The sequence below is a fragment of the Notothenia rossii genome (assembly GCF_949606895.1).
Source record: "Notothenia rossii genome assembly, chromosome: 6".
NCBI classification, from domain to species: Eukaryota; Metazoa; Chordata; class Actinopteri; order Perciformes; family Nototheniidae; genus Notothenia; species Notothenia rossii.
The window spans coordinates 82,094,691-82,114,886 of NC_136909.1; the positions used below are offsets into that span (position 1 = coordinate 82,094,691).

The window sequence follows — 20,196 nt, forward strand, 5'->3', positions numbered from 1 at the left end:
CCCTTCCTGACCCTCCACCCTCTGGTATACACAAGGATCTGTGTATACTGTACACACACCGTCAGGAAGCAGAACTGAATCAAACACTGAAGAATTAAAATGCGTAGTTTGGAAATATATCTTTTAAATACTTATTTTCTAAGCTTTGACGGAATGTTTCGGATTAATTCAATCAATTTTAAGCTTTATTTTAGGTACGATTGTCAGAGTTTTACAAATCAGCTCCAGCACTCTTGATTACACACTGTTGTATATTATTGGAAATATGTTTTTGATTAGCTATTTCAAAAGAACAGCCATGGCTGCAGTGAGTTTATTAAAGAGGAAGGGATTAACAGAGCACACTGTACTTCATACTTTATAATATGTCTTTTCCTGGCTAACATGCGCATACAGTACATCGGGAAACAATCAAAAGAGAAAGAAAGAGACTATAATTATGCGCAGCTGCAAAAGCGGGGGGCCAAGATAGGGTTGCATTACCCAGCACTAAACACTTTCACCTGCGTAGCTATGCTCCCCGGCCGTAAACACTTTCACCTGGACGGAGCCTCGTTTTCACGTTTTAATCATAAGTCCACCAGGGAGAAGAATTACTGAGTAGAAGTGACTTTGCACCGGACCAGTATGAAGAGGCAATTCTCAGAAAGCAACAGCTATTGGTTCAATAATCTGTTTTAACTGTTCTCAGGTTACAGTTGTGTCCCGAATAGCAAAAGCCAATCGTGGCGCAGTTTGAATACTTTTGAATTCTGCTCAAAGTAGCCTGTTTATTTTTAAAATAGGGTAAGTACATTTAAGTGCATTTTTTGTCCTATTTTCGGAATCTACCTTGCCCACAGTTGTTCCGAATGTTAAGTACAGTACTGGTCTTTGCCAGAGCAACAAACATGGCGGCTGATTAATAAACCTTTTAATTTGATTGCTTTATTAAAATGCTGCTAATTCTGGGGCTAATAATGTACAGTTTGTTTGGATGGGGGCAGTAGAGAAATGATTATTAGAAATAAGAGCTTCAGGGGAGTCTGAATGTTCTCAATACATTTAATGAAACACAAAAGCTGTGGCCTACAGTAGCATATCAGGATGAATCTTGTGGGAACGACTAACATCCATATGAGATGCATGATATCTCTAAACTCATGGAGGAAGTGTTGGTTAAAGGGAAGCACTCACCTGATATTAGTCTTCATAGTCAAGGCGATCTGCTGTGGATATCGTCTCCAAGGCGATTCTTGATAGGCCTTGTGCTGAGGGAAGAACACTTGACATGAGTATGGATTTGAATGCAGTTGTATGACACATGTATAGAAGACGGCAAACTTCTCACCTTGAGGAAAGTGGTGAGTTGTTTTAATCTCTTCAGTTGTCACTAATCCTCATGAAGTCCAACCATCTATTCATTCATTTTCTTCTGCCTTTTTCAAATCAGAGTCAAGGTTTAACTTAGCGACATCATCCTCCTCTCCGGGATCCAACAGGGTCAAGTTTCTGGATTTTTGATTTCAGCGTAAGGTCTACGTAGAACCAACTACATTCTTCTGCCTCAAGTTCTGGCTCCTTTATTACCTAAAAGTTGTCAATCCACATCCCAAGACCCACGATGCACGATCCCTGGCTTTGCACACTACCCAACTCACAAGGCACCAGGTTGCTACACCTATCCTTACTGGAGGTGGTGTATATTATACAGCTGTGAGTAAGACCAGATCTCATGTGTACGAGCCCAGACACTAGAAGGCACTGTCACAGTCAGCTCTGCTCCGGCCTGGTTGCACAGGGCTCCGGTGTCCCTTGGAGTCCAGGTGAGGTTCCTCTTTCCCTCATGCATTGTTCCATTGATGTCTTTGAAGGGCTCTCAGTCCGGCCCCCTCACCTGAGACCAACCGGAGGGGCACGCAAACCTATTCAACCAGGTAACGTTGGCATTCTTAAATGGGTAAGGTGGCTTTTCTCAAATAGCTCTGAGGATGAATCTCAGAAGGAGATGGTGTTCGTCAAAGTGGGGATCAAACATGCGATGTGGACATTTCCTGGAATGATTTTCACAATTTTCTTCCACATATGCTTTGATGTTATTTTGTCCTTCATTGATGTTACTGAGTTTCCGTTACTGTTGCCAACCCCAAATATCTTACAGAAAAACCTGTGTCTGGCAAATAGGGGGCTTTAGGGTTGTTAAAATAAAGGCACAGAAGAAGAAAAAATAATTTGCTGCTTTAAATGGAGACACGTTAACATCATGCATGGCGCTTGATACAAAAAAGGGGTATTCTTACACCTAAGATCAGAAGAAATGCAAGTAAAAAGAGGTATGTAAGTAGGCCACTATAATATGCTTTAAAGGAAAAACAGTGCATGCAGGTTGTTTGTGCACAAAAGCAACTCCAAACAATTTGAGAGTAAGGTTGTGCAGAGCGATACTAGCAAGGGTAGATAATGTTCAGGGGGGGGGGGGGGGGGGGTGGTGAGTGTTAGGCTGTACGGGGGAATTTGGGTTTTGGCATGCATGGCTCTCCGCGGAGCTACTGGTGCTCACACATCAGAGCTCCAGGCATACCATGCAATACACAGAGGTGATGAAATGCATGTATACACACATACTCGCATGCATGTATCTTTACATGGATACACAGATATGCACACACACCCTCACACATTTACTGTACGTACACATGTTCCCTGCAGCCATAAGCACTGCTCTGCAACCTAATTAAGAGAACAATTAAGTTTGAGGCGGTGAGGATTGAAAATGAGGACTTTGTGCGCGTGTGTGTGTGTGTGTGTGTGTGTGTGTGTGTGTGTGTGTGTGTGTGTGTGTGTGTGTGTGTGTGTGTGTGTGTGTGTGTGTGTGTGTGTGTGTGTGTGTGTGTGTGTGTGTGTGTGTGTGTGTGTGTGTGTGTGTGTGGCAATTATCAAGATCTCATAGTATCCAACTAAAGAATAAAGCCTGTCGCCAGATTGTCAGACATTAACTGCCATTTGATTTTATTAAATTAGAGCCCATTTACCTATACGTATCTTGCCCTGCACTGTTATTTTCATTTTCCTTTAAGTTTTATTAAAATGCAACTTCTTTTTTTATTTGATCTCTAGTTTTACTGTATAGCTTTTCTAAAGCACTTTGAATTGCATTGTTGAAGGACATATCAACTTGGCTTGCCTACATCACCAGTGTCAAAGACAGCTCAAGATATTTTCTAATATTTAAGGTTCGAGAGATATATGTCAAGAATGACCTGTGACAAAAACTCTCTGTGTGTAGTCGCAGATTTAAAAAAATAAATGATCCAATGTTGAAAAAACACAATGCCTTGCACATCTTGCTACAGTCAAAGAGATTTCCAAAGCGGCTCCTAATTGTATCGCTACTTATGCTCCAAGAAATCCTCATAACTTCAAGTGTTGGTCATTTTCTCACTTTTTCTCAAACTGGGAGTTTGCGTGCTTATTTCCAGTTAGCTTTCATAAACCTACCATAGGATCCTGTCCAAACCATGTTTTCTTTTATGTTTATGTACATGATGTCCACCTGACAGAAGTAATATTCCATCTGAGTTTCTACCGCACTGAGCGTCTGTGCTGGCAGCACTAACAGGCTTCTGCGGCCAGGACGCCAAGAAGCAGGGAAATATTAAACAAAGACGGAGAGAGCAGACGCTGAAAAATACCTGCTGGCCCAATACTGAGGCTCCATATGCCCAGCTCTACCCCGACTGCTGGCTGGCCAGCCTGTATGCCCACTCTCTCCCAGGCCTGAACACACACCTACACACACACACACACATGCACAGACAGACAAACACACACACACACACACACACACACACACACACACATGTAACACACGCTTCACTGGGGACAAGCCAGCAAGAGTAATCCTGGCCTACTTTTCTGCCCGGAGCACACTGCAGCAGCGTTTCCACACCACCACTACAGAGGAGGTGCAGGAGGGGAGGATGGAGAATGAGAGGAGATGGAGGGGAAGTTAGGACGAGGGTGGAGGGGTGCAGGAAGATGGAGGGAGCGGTTAGAAAGTGGAAAGAGTGATGGAAAGGAAAGGTATGTCCAGAAAGGGAAGCACGTCTCAATCGAAGTTTAGGGAGGCAATTAAAGAGGATGAGGTAATGACTGAAAGTACAACAATTAAAGGATGAGAGAGGGAAGGAAATCAAGGTATATGACACAAGGAGGGGGAAACAAATACAATTTAAAAGGTCTGAAAGAGACCAACAGAAACAGGGTTGGAGAGAGTTGGAAAATCCTAATAGAAAACAGTGCAACCGTGGAGTCTACTGCCAAGGAAGAAGGGGGGGGGGTTCTGGCTGCTTAATTTCCAAATAAGCACATTAGTTAGAGCCACTTCCTCTGACTGGGAGTTCCTGATGCATATTCTGAGAAACCCCAAACTGCACTGGGGAATTCTCTTACTATGTGCCGATGGACAGGATGAAAAATGATACCTGCAATATGTAAATAAAAGATTACATCACACACCAGCGCCAGGAACACAAACATTACTTATTGGCCCAGAAGATGTATTAAGACAGAAAATAATAAAAGGCTCATGTTTATTTATGCGCATGTAGAATATACTGTATGTTGTGAATCAAATGCATATTCAGGCTTATGCGCTTTAGGGGTAAAGGTCCCGTACTTGCTTTGACTCTGGATGTAATTACTGTGTGTATTCAGAGATTTTACAAAAACATTGTTATGAATAACATTCCCATACATCTGTGGTCTGGTAGTTTCATAAATCCAAATAAGTTGCTATGGCAAGAGGCATCCAATGAACAGGGGTTGGTCGTGAAACGGCATCATCATCAAGCTGGATCAAGGACAAACGGGCAGGGAAGACATGCAGTAAATCACAGTACTCTGAAATGTCAGGCATCTATTGTGGACGAAGATAGCGTTAATTAAATACAAATTAATTAAGTAAAGAAACTAATCGGTGACAATAAAAGTCATTAATCTGTGCTGCTATTTACAACCTCAGCAGACCAAACTGTTCAGGACTTGCATCTGTAAACAAATAGTAGTAGTTCATTATAGATACTACATTTCTAAAACAACAAAAGGGTTCCTGATTACATTTTTGTCAGCAGGGGAACAAGAACATGCTCTAAAGAGGCTTCAATTTGGCTTTTTTGAGTCTGAAACATTTAAAAAGGTGTAATTGTGACATATTTTCACATTTTTAAAACAAAATGCTGCAGGACTTACTCTATACAAGGATGGGAAAAGTCTCTAGAGCACCATATATACAAAACAAATACAGTATCACCGGCCTCAAAAGACAACAGACAGGACTGGCCTCATTGTGAGCACATGATGAGGTTTGCCAATGGCGTGTCAATTTGAACGCTTTTGCAAAGTTAAGATCTAATGTTCTGCAACCTTATAACCGTACAAGAATGTCGAAGACAATTCTGCAAAGCCCTGAATATTATGCACAAAAACTATCCTTTCAGTGCGTCCGAAAACATTTAAATCAGTACAACATCTGAGCATGGCAACTTTTACCTCATTGACACCAACGATGTTTCAGGGCCAGTTCGGAGCTGGAGCTTGAAAAGCACCGGGTTTTCCTCTTCACACCGCAACGGAGCAGCCTCTTAGCTCCGGAATCCGGTTTGTTTCAAGCACCAAAAAATTGTCCGGCTAGAGCAAAAGCACCGCTTACGCCGAGGCGGGGGGGCAGGGGCGGGATCAACTCCTGAACAACAATACACAATCGGCCATTGCTGTTGTTGTCGGTGTCAGCTGTGAGGGGTTTCCGCGCGGTTTGGATTTATGAAGCAGGCACGCAAACGGTTACGTCATGACACAAACGATGACGCAATGACGCAGCACCAGTCGGACTCTGGGCGGTGTGAAAAGAGCCGGAGCTAAGAACCGGTTCTGAACCTGAAAAGCTCTAGCACGGAGCTTGAACCGGAGTTGCGTTGGTGTGAATGAGGTATATGAGGTGGTTGAGGTTCGGGCATGTTGGGATGACACGGCAAATACACGATGTTATGGTGCAAGAAGAGTGTGGTTATGGTTCATGAAAAAGTTACATTTTGACTGAAGGACTTGGACTTTCACCACACTGAGCTTCACACTCGCTACATACAGAGCAAACTACTTCCTGCTTTGTCTTGGGAGGTTGGCATTGTGACAACTAATTGTAAGTATTTCCTTAGGAGACTTGGTTGAGATTCTTACTTTGTGGAATTTCTGTTATTGTGTCCATCCCATTTGTCCTTATATTCAGCACTCTGTGTATACAGTAAAGCCAGTCCTAGGAAGGTAGATAATTATCTGAGCCCTTCTTCTTTTACTGTTCCTACAGTACAGACAGGATACAATAAGGACTGGTGTCGTATGAATCACTGATACTGCGCTGTTAAACTACACAGAGGTGCCTGATTACATTTTAGTCAGCAGGGAGCAAGAACATTTTCTGAGCGATCACAAGGCCATGAAGAAAAAGGAAAAATATGGATCGCAGAAGAAGGGGGAAGGGTATTTAAAGGGTCAAGTCAAACACACACACACACACAGACACACAGACACACACTGCCTCCGTACACACACACACACACACACACACACACACACACAGACACACAGACACACACTGCCTCCGTACACACACACACACACACACACACAGTACACACAGTCGTCCCATTGCTCCCATCGCTCTCACTGATGAAAGGTGTGTCTCTGCTCACGGGTCGTTTGTCGCGGGCATCTCCACGGACGGCTCATTGGAGAGTGCAAGGACCCCTTCATCTTTCACCGTGACAGGTCTCGGACACTGGGCCCCCCGTGACAGACGACCCATAATTCACCGGAGGGGGAGTGGAGCTAATGGCCTTGACTCTCGGCCTCGGTAATGATCACGTCCAGATTTCCAGTGTCACAGACTGATGTCGGACCCCGCCCACTAAAGAGTGTTGTCACTGAGGATCAGATACAGGCAGGGAAGTACCTCACTCACACACTCTGCCCATGCTCATCAAGTCAAATTCAAACCGGGGTACGAGGTTCAAAACATGCTGCCAAGTTATAGCTTGCATAAAACGAATAAACAATGTTGTGTTGACTGATTTAGCTTTTATCAGTAGATATCAGTCAAGCCGTCCACCTCTAACACGATGGAGACTCCTCTAACTAATGGACATCGGAGTGGCTTTGATTATTTTTTAATTGCTCATCATTTTAAAGTACATTTTTCATACACTGAAGGTCAAGCATGTCCCACTGACTGAGCCACAGCTATGTAAACTGTTTCCCATGTTCCACTGGAAGCGTGTCAGAAACTGCGTCTGTTTTTCTGCAGCCACACTCTAAGATTGTTTATAAGTTGTTTTGCTGAATTTTTTTGTCTTTTACAAGCATATTGAATACATTTGCAGCTTATTTTTGACAGATGTGGTAAAAGAAAAATATTTGGCTGTATTAGTGCAAGTAGCACACCGTTTAATCTTTGTTTGTTTTGTAACTGTATAGTTCCTTAAGAGAAGCAGAACAATTTCCAGAGCAAATTATTTTAAATACGACACAAACTTTGGAAACAAACAAGGAAAATAGTCTTGGGGCTTGAAGTTCATAAATAATAAGTTCATAAATATGAAATGTGTATATTTTATCAATATATAAAAGGTATTGATAATACAGTCAGTGGGGAATTCGTAAGTTGTAAAATCAAACGTTTTTCTGTGAGGAGATCGAAGTGGAAAAAATGTGTTTCCATAAACAATTTTGGTATCATAACGGTCGAAATGATGTTTAAACAGATATCCAACTCTGGCTGACATGTTGCCCTGTTTGGCATTATCAGTGAAACCAGTTGAAAAAAAGGAACAATATTTGTTTATGTCTTTCAAAACCACTGCTTTCCACCAGATCGTTGACCTTTTATTGCTGTAGTGGTACTGAATTGCACTCCTCCTCAGTGACAAGTTTGCTACATCCCATAAATACTCATATTTAATTGATGTAACTATACTGTAGATCAGGGGTGTCAAACTCAAATACACAGTGGGCCAAAATTTAAAAAATGGGTACTAGTCGAGGGCGGGACTGGTTCAATGTTTATTGCAAAACTTATTGAAATGAACTTATTGCACATATTAAACCTGGAACTAACAAAGCTTAAAGTATTGCCTATAAAAACAACATTAAACATTAAATAATCAGTTTCATTCATTTCTTATGGCTCTACCTGCAGCTTTTCCAGACTCATTTCTTATGATTACATTTTCCCACAGGCCAACAACAGCTTCAAAAAAACTATTTCCCTCAAAGAACAAACAAACATGCCCTGTTGTCATGAGAGAAAAAGTCCAGAAGGAAACATCCATTGAAACTCAGTGTGCTGCTCGGTGATGCTAGTTCAGATACTTGGGATCTCATCTTGGGTGCAAGTTCATCAATATTTGGGGTCAGGCTCTGAGCTGAGGAGACCCTCAGGATGGAGTGAAGGTGTGCGTGCACTATACCAACGGGCCAGATCTAATAGTAATTAGAAATTATCATGCGGGCCGAAATTAAATCCACCAAGGGCCTGATTTGGCCCCCGGGCCTCGAGTTTGACACATGTGCTGTAGATGGTGCTCGTCAGTATAATCAATAATCAACCAAAGAACAGCAGCCCTGTGTATATGATTCCCACAGGCTGTTTGCACCTTGAGTTTGAAACAAGGTACAACCTTAATTATCCCTTCTGGGAAAACAAGAAATGAAGATATCACAAATATACAGTACTCTGATCTCTACAGGCACTCAAACTCAGCTGCGTCCCACACACTCAATCATAAATGTATTCAGAAATCAGATGAACCAACTATGAATCTACAGAATAAAGTACCATACTGAGTTCATTCGAGTTGTGGCAAAGTATAAATTCTCTCCCTCCATCTCCCTACAAATCTTCTTGTCATATTTTACTAGGCAGGAATCCCCTAAAATAATCTTTGAGGAAGTGTTTTTGAAAGGACTTTGAGTGTTAAAATGAAATTCAACAAGATGTTCCCCCTCGTCTCCATCTCCATGCTCTCCACGGGTGAGGAGATCTAACGACTCCCCACAGTTGTCTTCACTGTGTAAGCTTGACGCGGCCTGTCTTCACATGTAACTGAATCCCTCGCAGCGATGAGGGCCTTCCCAGCAGCTTCTCATCACTCCGCGGAGAAGACGCTCACCATGATTAGTAATAGCGCCATTGATTTTCACCGGGCAGCGTACACTTGCTTCACGTTGAACTAAAACATGGAAGAGATGTTGAAGCCCTTTTTTTTTTTTTTAAGGGGCATATTTCACATTCAGCGAGAGAGATCAGGATCTATTTTGGCGCTGGTGATTGCGCTGACAAGAAAGTGAGGGCTCTTCATTCCAGACAGCGTGGGATTTGCTCTCTCACTATTTAACTACAGTGACAAGTTCTGAGGAAATAATATCATATTGACCTCGTGAATATATGAGCGGTTAAGTACTTTTGTCTCTCTGAAGACTCACCTCCTGGTATCAACCCACACATGTTCAATCTCCAGAAATAATCATCCGATACTAATCACAGAATCACACAGGCAAAGGATGTAATTATAATTTCTTTCCTTTTTCTACCATTGTAAAAACCTTAAGGGGTGTGACACAATAACCTTTCATCTGCCGAACGCCTCGTTTGAATTGAAAATGAGATGGGAAGGATATTATAAAAAGATGAATAAAGAGGCGTTGGGAGGGGTTTTGCGGGGGCCATGAAAACCGCACTCTTGCTTATGAATATGCATATTCATATTTGGACCCTGGTCTGTGTGAAAGACAATGGGGTCTCCGAAGTTTGCTGGCCCCTCTGAGTGCATTCAGACCCGTCCCGTACAAAGACACACATTTTCCGCTGAGGCCTAGTGAGGGATAGCGTGGAGGGAAGCCGCAGCACCCCTGAGTGTCCCTCAATCAGACAGACAGGAAGTGGTCCTGCGAGAACCCCCGTCCCCACGGCGATTCCCATGAATTCCCACAATGCCACTGGCCCCGTTGGTTGGTTACTTATTCAGCGATGCGCCACCGTGCTCCCCGTGAACACAGTCATAAAGGGACAAGAGGGGGTGGGAGAGAGGCGAAGAAAATCATATTTCATTCACCGTCACAACATGACCCAGATAACTGTAGATTGCCCTTTTTCAGTCAGGACAAAATTGCCTTTGTGTCCAAAGTTAGAAGGGCAAAAGGGAAACAAAAAGCCAAATGAAAAGGGGATGCTTCAAAGGTTAATCCGTTACAAGCAAGATCAGAGCGTTTCTTCTTTAAGGAACAGAAGAAAATCTATCTCTTTTCTCTTCCCCCCCTTTCTCTTTTATGTCTGGCCATAAAGAGCCGGTTTTATGTACACTCGAATGGCTGAGGCTCACAGAACATGCATGCGAATGAGAGGGAACCACAGGGGACCGATATATCTTTACAAACATATATGCACATAGAGAGAGAGCAGAGAAGGAGAGGAAAGGGAAAGAAGACGGACAGATCCAAAGACAGATAAAGAGAGACAAAAGTAAGCAAGACGGAAAAGGGAAAGATAAAGAGATGGGAGGGTTAAAAGAAGGTTATGATGGAGAGAGAACGTCTGGAGGAAAGACTGGAAGAAGAGAAGTCTGGTGCTTTAATCGCAAAATCAGAGCTGAAGGACCGGGGCAGGCATGCAGTCATCATAACGGATCCCATCTGAGAATGCTATTACAGGCCTGGCTCTGGTTGAGGCTACTGTGCTCACAGCCCCAGCGCCGGGGCTTTCTACTGCAGCCATGAGCCGCCTTTAATACAAACTGTGCCTGCTTAGCATCAGAGCATTCATCGATTCCCAGGCTGCGACGGTGTAGCACTGGAAGTCAAAACGCTGCCTTAAAACAGCATGTGTGAAATGTTTGCCTTCTTCTGAACTCAGCTGAACACTTTCACTACCAACTAAATAAACTAATAACACCGGAACATTATTATTTCAGAGACTTATAGACTTTTTAAGATCAGCACTAACAATTTTAAATGTATACTATATTCCTAACATTGGGATTTAACAGCAGTACCTCGTTAATAAGTCATTTTTTCCCCTATCAGAATAACAATCCTGTTCAGCACGGATTTTCTAAATAAAATCTTAACAACTCTCAGCTGCTGAAACACAGTTCGGTTGCTTTGTTGCCTACAGGTAAAGCTTATAGCTGCTTGTTGAGTTTTTTTGAATCTGCATATTCCTTAAGCTTGTAAGTATGATTACAAATGTGACAACATATAAAAAAAGGTAAGGAAACTATATTTGGTACAGTAAAACAGGTGTATATTCCCCTAAAATGTGAAACGACCTGAGTTTAAGAGATATAACAAACAACTGCTCTGCATACCACCTCTTATCTAAAAATAAAATCCAAGTCAACATGAAAAAGAGCATCCCCATCACATATTTACAGTATAGGTCTGTTGAGCATACGCCAACTTACCTGCAGGACTGGGGGATGGAGTGATGGATGGCGGGAGAAGGAAGGTAGGAAGAGAGGGGGAGGGAGGAGAGACGCTGGAGGGGAGCAGGAGTCTGGAGTTAAATATTAATCCGTGGTGATTCATCTGCTGTGGACGCCTCCAGGCTCCTCTGCATACCGCCAGCTGTTGGCCCCTGTCTGCTGGCCCTGGATGTGAAAGGCTGGGTCTCTGCCCAGAGTGCCCAGGCATGAGCTTCCTTGGCTGGGGGAGAGGCAGCTAAGGCCAGGGCAGGTGGTGAACCTGGCCGGGACGACAGTGTGGGAAAGTGTGTGTGTGTGTGTGTGTACGTGTGTGTGTACGTGTGTACGTGTGTGTGTGTGTGTGTGTGTGTGTGTGTGTGTGTGTGTGTGTGTGTGTGTGTGTGTGTGTGTGTGTGTGTGTGTGTGTGTGTGTGTGTGTGTGTGTGTGTGTGTGTGTGTGTGTGTGTGTGTGTGTGTGTGTGTGTGTGTGTGTGTGTGTGTGTGTGTGTGTGTGTGTGTGTGTGTGTTATGGAGTGTTAAACATACTGTATGCCTACATTTCTGGGGTCTGAAAGTGCTGTGCTGCACACAGCGTCACACCCACGGAGGGCAATGAGGCATGATACTGTCAGGTTGTGGGCTGAGGGAGATCTGTGGGGGGGGGAGGAATGTGGAGCTTTTGGACTTTGCAGAAATATCTTTATGTATGTATGTAATCCACAACGTTTTGACATATTAAAGTATCAACCTAACTTCGCTACTTAACTTTATTGATAAGTAATATAAAACTGATTGAGCCTCTTGAAATCTTTCACACTTTTTTCTTTGTACATTTCAAGGGGAAATAGTTCAATGTAAAGGGATGGATGTGTAACCCCTAACGCGAACCCTTTTGAATTCAAAGAGAATAAATAGGTGGTCAACACAAACCACAAGAGCTTCAATGACAAAAACACATGTAGAAATTCCAAGGGTGTTAGCCACAATGTTGATTGATTGACAGACAATCTCAAAGGTGCAGTACCAAAGCAAGCAATAAGCACTACAGATGTCACAAAATGTCTAATATGAACTTAACATGTTCATGAATGCACCGTGTCGACAGCAGGTTACCACGATCCTCTACACAGTATGGATCTGAAGACAGCAGAGCGTAAAGCAGCACATGTGCATCTGAAACCTGCCTTACGTATCTCTGTCAAACATGTGACCTGGTGTGTCAGAGAGACAGACGGTCACACACAGCTGCTGCTTTGGCTAACACTCAAAAGCTAATGTACCTTCAGTGATACCGCGACACCAAGAAAGCCAATGTGGCCATGAGGAAAAGGAAAATGAGGATATGAACAAGCAAGGTATTATAATAAGGGTATTGTGGGTGTAAGACCAAAGGCCTACAATCTTAACCAGATATCCTTATGAAAGTAAAATATCTACTTTCAATGTGTCATGAAGCCAGAAAGGACACAATGAAAGAAGGAACTACAATGGAAAAAGATTATGCAATCACAATCCTTTTTCACCGAACAATAACAGAGCTCAGTACGGTGCAAAAGGGTCTTCGTATATTGTTACCACTCATGTTCGGAAGGGAAGCCGAGAACAGCAGGATGCAGGCTTGAGATGAAGACACTCACAGGGTAGACTGCGACTACAAAGAAACCAGAATCAAAAGGAGGTGTTTCTCGGCAGGTGTCCCCCGAGTAGCTGAGCCTCGCCTCAAACTACGCTGTTTGACTTGTTTCACTTAAAACCGGGGAAGAAAGAGGTGGGACGTGTACGCGCCAAACGAAAAAGAGAAATCTTCCTTAACTGCTCGAGGAAACCGTAAAGGCTTGAGGAGGTTTCTCAGGTATCCCCACTTACTCAGGGTTTACTCATTCTCCACCTGAGAGAGGTGAACATAGTCAATTTCCCAACCTTTACCCGACACATTTTTGAAATACTGAGTCATACATTTTTAAAAAGGCCCGGGTAGCTGTTTTATGACTTGTGTCAAGCCATCTGAAGTCCTAACCTATACATCTTTATGGTCAAATTTAAGATATTTTGATATTTATTCAGTAGAAACTCATGGGAAAAACGTCTCACTGTACTTCCCCCCCCCCCCCTACCGCCCCCCCCCCCCCCCTCCTGCAGTTGCTTTGAAACGGCTTGTTAGCACTCCATGGATTCCTCACTGAAACACAGCTGAGCCCATTAACACCCTCCATCCTCATGTTCATGTTTGACATCACACAGCTCTTTTCTGAATATATCACACCTTCAAAGACCCCCTCGTTCATGGCCTGTGTCCATGTATGATGCCCACCCACTCTTATGGCACCTTTTCCCGACGCAAAGGTTACTGAGGAGGAGGGTTACTACAGTGTCTTTGGGAAACAGAGAAACAATTTGAGAGGAGAAGAAAGAGAAAACGCTGGGTCATGAATTATAGAGCAGATCACTTTCGTCTGGGTCCAGGGAGAGAGGAGAGACCACGAGAGAGAGAGATTCACCCCCTTTTCTTCCATGCCCTGTCTGGTACGTGGGAAGCCACTGGGGAGAGGGATTTATGGCCAATTGAAGCGGCAGCAACATCCCTTGGAAAGCAACGAGAGGATCCATAGCAACGATCCTAGCGGGGCATATTAATCCCCTGCTTTATGTAGTGCTAAGTGTACAATAGTAATCAGGATTGGAGTAGGCCCCACTGATCATTAAGGGAAAAGGCTATATAAAGAATTCATAATGGGATTAGCCCACGGCGAATGGAGAAAGAGAGAGAGTGGGTAGATATCTGGAGGATGAAGACAGGGGAGGAATGGGCAGAGGAAGGGTGGGTGGGTGGGGGGGTGGCACGACGCTGGAATTAAATCACCCATCAAATTGCACGGAGGAATTTTAATTTACAGGTTAATGTCGTATTGTGTGACTAATCACAACCAACCGTTTCGATGAACCAGTAGGAAATGGGGGGGGGGGGGGGGGGATCACAGCCTGCTGCAACACACTGGTAATACTTTAAATAGTAGTACCTTGTGAAAACAGATTAGTACAATGTTCATAAGGGATCTTAACTAAACTACAGTAACAATTCACAGTTAATATTCGAGCAGAGAAAGCTTGTGGGAAAAATCTGTTACATAAATATTTGTATCCCATGCACAGACAGGCTTTACACAAAGTCTACTTACAACATTTACTCACCTATAACTAGTGTGATGATATGGTTATTACTGGCCAATCAGAAGCTCCTGAGCATGTGATATCTTTGTTAACATGACATTCAAATCTGCAAGAAAGTACAGCAGATACAGTAATACTATTCCAATAAAGACATACAATCTTACCTTCTAGGATCAATGTGTAAAAGTGGACCAGTATTTACTTTGCGATGTTCCTAAAATGTCCCAATGTAGTTTCATGGTCACTGCATGCAATCAAATAACTGTTAAGGTTGCCATTACCACAAACGTGCTTTTGCTATTTCCATGTACCACTAAATGAAATATCCAGCTAGGCCTCATTTAAAGAAAGTTTCATATAAAGGTCTCACCTCGCAAAAACGACCCCTATATCAGGTTCTAGTAAATGCTTGACAGAGTGCAGAGGTAGTCCATCCACGTCCAACAGGAAGGACACCCTAAGGCTCACCCAGAACACGCTGAAGGGTCGACGTATTATTACGGTCAGCATGGGAACGCCTGAGGATCCCCCAGGAGCAGCTGGACGTGGCTGGGAGAGATGAGGCCTGGGAGCTATAGGGCAGACCTGACAACTGGACCAGGTTAGCATCGATGGAGAGGGGAGAGGGGGGGATAAAGGGATGGGAGAAAGGAAGGATGGGAGAGGAACGTAAGGGAGGAAGGGTGAATCGAAGGAAGGATAGAAGACAATAGGAAGGGATAAAGGGTGGAAAGTAAGGAAGGATGTTAGAGGAAAGGAAGGGATAAAGGAATAAAGGGAAGGGAGGAAGAAAGGGATAAGCAGATGAACGGAAGAAGAAATTAAAGAGGAAACGAGGAGATTAAGGGAAGAAGGTTGGAAGAGAAAAGGAATAGAGAAATGGAAGGAAGGATCGAAGAGGAGACGGTTGGATGGATGGATAAGTATTAAGTGCGATTGTGTTTGTTCTTTCATTTCTTAACCCATACATTTTGTTAGTGAGGATGAAGCAGAAGCTTGGTTTCTAAAACATATTTTAGAGATGACATCAATGATCAACTCCAGTGTTTCTAATATGTGATGCCTTTGTGGGTTTTAGTAATGGAGGACAGCAACACAAACACAGCCTGAGCCTGCCAGCACCAATTTAAAGTAGTCTCTCTGCCTAAATGCCTTAGCAGTACTCTTCTTTCATACCTAGACGTTCACAATTGTTCAGATACCTTGTGTTCTGTGACAGTCTTACACAAAATGCACGTTAAACCTACAGTATCACTAGCAGTCACAAAGTAAGTTCAGCTAAAGCCTCTCCAGTATTAATGCTACATGGGGCCTTGGCTCGGTTGCTTCGGGGAGCTCCTTCATCACCGCGGCAGACCGGGGGGAGGACTTTATTACAGCCACAGCTCGTTAGCTTGAGTGGTCTTAATGAAGCAGCGTGGCGATCAGACAGAAATCATGCTGCCGAGGCCCTGCGTCATTACACCAGCCTTTAATTACGTTGATATATGGCTGGGACGGGCCTCCACACCACAGAAATTCACCAAGTCTTACTGGACTTCGGTCTCCTACGAACTATCACACATTAAAGTGTATTTCCTCAAAGGTATAACTGGCTTTTTCTGTCGCACTGATGGGAGATTTCACTGTTTTATAGCCAGCAACTACAATGATTCATAGTTTGCACCAGACTTCAGGACGGAAACTCCTCTGAAGCAACACCTCGACACTGAAACTCTCTCCTGGAAGTGAGGGAAGTGTTTTCAATCCCAGCTTGCTTCTCAGCACAGCAGGTGGGAGAGTGTATCTCAGGACAGATAGGCAATTGAGGCCAAGTCTTGGTGAGATCGGAAAAGCAACTTGACTGGGTGACAACAGACTTGGAAAGGTACTGTTGTGTTTCATTACTATTCATGAGTTTAGTTCAAAATGTATTTTCCAACTGAGAAAGAGAGAAAGACTTCCAAAGGGGCTTTGTGAATGAGCAAATCGTCCAATAGTCCAATAGTTACAGAGAATAATAATCTGCTTAGAGTTGCAAATAGGCCGAAAACTGAATATCTTTTTCTGTCCCTTACCTAAATGTTCTCTCTGGACACAATACACAATCTTACTAATGGTTTAACATTATAAAACTTTTCTACAGGCGGCAGTTATACCCCAAGATATACTGCAATGTGCCAAAATGACAGGGTATGCAAACTACTTAACTAAATGATTCTAGATTTCAAATCATTTTTTAAACAAATATTTTTGAACAAAGAAATTCATTTTTTGAACTAAAGGTTTCACACATACTGTATAGTGAGTAAAACAAATGGTGAACCTTACTTGTGTCTGTCAAATAAACTCTACAGGCACCTTCAAATGGACAAGTTTAAAGTGTTTTCAAGTTACTTAACATATCTTAAAGTATGTCTACCGACTAGAATGTATAACAGGAAGGGATGAGGAAGCTTTTAGGTCCCTAAAAGTATTTCCCTTTTTGGATAAATACTCAAGGCTTAGAAGCAGCATCACATCAGCGGAAGTAAAACGTTACTGTCTGGCTTCCCCTGCCGCTGTGTGAAACATATTCCACTTTTCTTTCATTGGACTCAGAGTTATGATAGCTATATTATGTCATGCTCCCCTGCCTCCTTCATTATTCAAAATGGAGAGAGAAATCCAGTTATATAATACGAGGGCAGAAGTTCTTATGAGATTTGGAAAGCTCAGCACTAGACATCTCCACTTTGTGTTAATTGGTTTTGCTTTTGAAAGGCCATCATTTTCTTTCGGGACCATTAACCATAATGCTCCAGAGTCCAGGATTAGTTCGCACTCAGTAAGACTGCTGTGTTGTCGTTAAATTCAATTTAACGGGGCACCCACCGGTGCTAATTACTGCTAACCCCGCTTACAGCTCCACGTTAGTTTGGTCACTGTCCCTGTAAAAAGACCTCTGTGTTGGAGAGCTTTTCCTTCACCTCTTGGCCTTCTGGGTTGTTTTCGTTGGGCGTTAGTCTGAGGTGAACTCAGTGAGATGTTTCCCGTTATGCTGTTAAATTCTGGCTTTTCAAAATACCACAAATAACTGTTGAAGAGTGCTTCTGGCTGAAAGGATGCAGACCCTGGGGATTCGCTCCTCTTGTTAATTTTTATTGTGACCTTGTCTTTAACTACTTTCTAAAATAGGCCGACAATCAGAAAGACAGCGTACGAGGGTGGACTCTGTAAACGTTTTAACAACTAGACATTCAGCTACTACTGTTTGACCATCTTTCTGTTTGCTTGCGTCAGATAAGTACATTTCTTGCACTACAATGTAAAGGAAGAGGTTGCAACTTCAGAGTGTCAAATGTGTCAAAGTCACTATTATGCAAGAAACCTGTCATTTGGAAGTAAGATTTTATCCAACATCTTTGACTTTTTGTGCAGCATGTGTACAGTTTTAGTTTGTTTGACTGTGTACAAGCGAATTCAACACGTTTTACAAAAGAAAAACCTTATCTTTGAGTTTTATTCTCTGCCTGCATCATTTTGATTGAAGTGGTTTCATTTATCAATAGTATGTTTTGCACAGATTTGATGAGAACTACAAAATAACACCTAATTTAATATTACCTACTGGTTCAAGAGACATTCACATAACTGCAGAGACGTAGATTGAATGTTGTCTGAAGACAGTTTCCTAAAAAAACTGGGAAATAAACTAAACTCTACTTGAATGTAAATCCTATAAACAGGGTTTGTTTGACATTGCAGTTCTGAATTGTTCAAGGCACTTCTGAAGTTTTCTGTCTGCTGCTTAGAGAACCTGACCTTCAATATTAACTCTCCTTCCCATTTGGCCGGCCTGATATGCTTAAGAAATGTTTGCGCAGGTAAAAGATTCATTATTCAGCCCGAGGAATGGACAGGGGAGGCAATGGCTTTTACCTAACTACCCACCTAAAAGCCTCCCAAGAAAAATACCTGCATTACAGAGCCATGCTGTGGAGAGTGTACTCACTATAGAAGCACTCCCAGTACCTGAATAAAAGATGACATATTGAACATAGACTGTGGGGTTTTAAGTTTATTATTTAGGCCAAGATGGTGTAATTGCCCTAATGCAATGGAGTTGATTTTTTTTTTTAAAGCAATGTGGAGTCTGCTAGTTTCTAGACCTCTGCTTAAACGCAGGATTATGGAGGGACCACTTTAGAGCGCGCACATATTTCAGTGAGCATGGAGTGAGGTCGGCACTGTACATTCAAGGTAGAGACAATAGGCGCGTTCACACCGCAGTACTTTTCCCACTTTAGTCCCGATATAGTTCCAAAATGTCGCGTTTACACCAAAAAGAGCCGGAAGTAAAATTAGTTCATGAGAACCTTTTTACCCCCTTTTCCGTCCCTGCTAGAGAGCAGGGGCTTTCAAGGGAGAAAAAGGTTCCTATGTCTGATTGGCTGGGCGGATTGCAAACCACGCCCCGTAAAACTCCAAAAAAGTTTTGTGAAGCCGCCATTTTATTATCCTCGCATTAGCATTATTAGCATTAGCATTAGCCCAGCGCACCAATGGAGAGAGACTAACTTATGGCAACACAAAAGAAAACATGGGAGCGGTGGAGATGAGGAGGTGTCGGCGCTCTGGCGATTTACTCTGAAGGACTCCCAGCAGTAGAAGCTGCTGGGAGTCCCAGCAGCTTCTACTGAAGCCTTCCCCAACTCCTTGGACTTCGGGTGGCAGTAGGCTATACGCCGTGAAGTTGTTTGCGGCCTGCCAGTAAACCCAAAGCAGAAGAAGAAGAAGTGACCAGCGGCTTCATTTGCGTAATCCTCCCTCAGGGACTTATTCCTGTGTGACCGCGATCTGTACTTAGTTCATCAGAACTAAAGAGTTCTCATGAACCTTTGTGGGAAAAGTACTGCGGTGTGAATGCGCCTATTAATGACTTTTTCATTTGTTCGGAGGGTTTCACAGACTCTTTAATTTTTCAAAACCCAGGACTCTTCACCTGAGGCTAAGAAAGGTTAGGATGGAAGTTTTTAATGTAGAGAACGATCAAACTGCCTTTATTACTAATGATTTAAGCACTGATGTCATCAACGCTAAATAGATCCAGGATGAAAAAAGGCACAAAATCTGATTATTCATGTTTTTATTTATTATGCTAGGAATTGTTTAATTAGATAATTAAAAAATAATCTGTCAATAATTTATTTTACTTGAAATATGCCCTGTGTGTGCTGTTACACTTGACACCTACATGATGCTGAGCCTGGAATGCATTAACAAATTAAATGATATCTAGTTTAGGGAGGATACATTTATTAAGCTTTACTAGCTAACTTTGGAGGCCAATTAACTTGCTTACTTTATTTCGCAAGAAAAACTATTTTTTGTAAAATGTTATTTTATTTATCTTGTTCTGAGCGATGAAGGAAGTTGCAAAACCGTTGGTGATATTTGACTATTTGTTTTAGTTGTAAACATTTTCTGATGCAGTAAAAAAACAAATGTTGAATCCACTTTGTTTGTGCTGCTTTTGAATATAATGTTCTGCTGAGGGGGCGAGTGTACGGTTGAAATG

General features: G+C 42.7%; 1 protein-coding gene across 1 annotated transcript in view; it reads right to left on the reverse strand.

Annotated features, from left to right (window-relative positions):
* Positions 1-20,196, reverse strand: part of LOC307044659 (uncharacterized protein) — a gene marked incomplete at its 3' end in the record, with an annotated part of 131,981 nt that overhangs the window by 68,526 nt on the left and 43,259 nt on the right. Inside the window, exons 4-5 of the mRNA XM_079689970.1 lie at positions 11,490-11,769; positions 1,177-1,250 (exon numbers count right to left, since the gene is read on the reverse strand). Coding sequence (XP_079546096.1) covers positions 1,177-1,193 — 17 coding nt within the window. The 5' untranslated portion in view covers positions 1,194-1,250; positions 11,490-11,769. The remainder of the gene's footprint in view (positions 1-1,176; positions 1,251-11,489; positions 11,770-20,196) is intronic.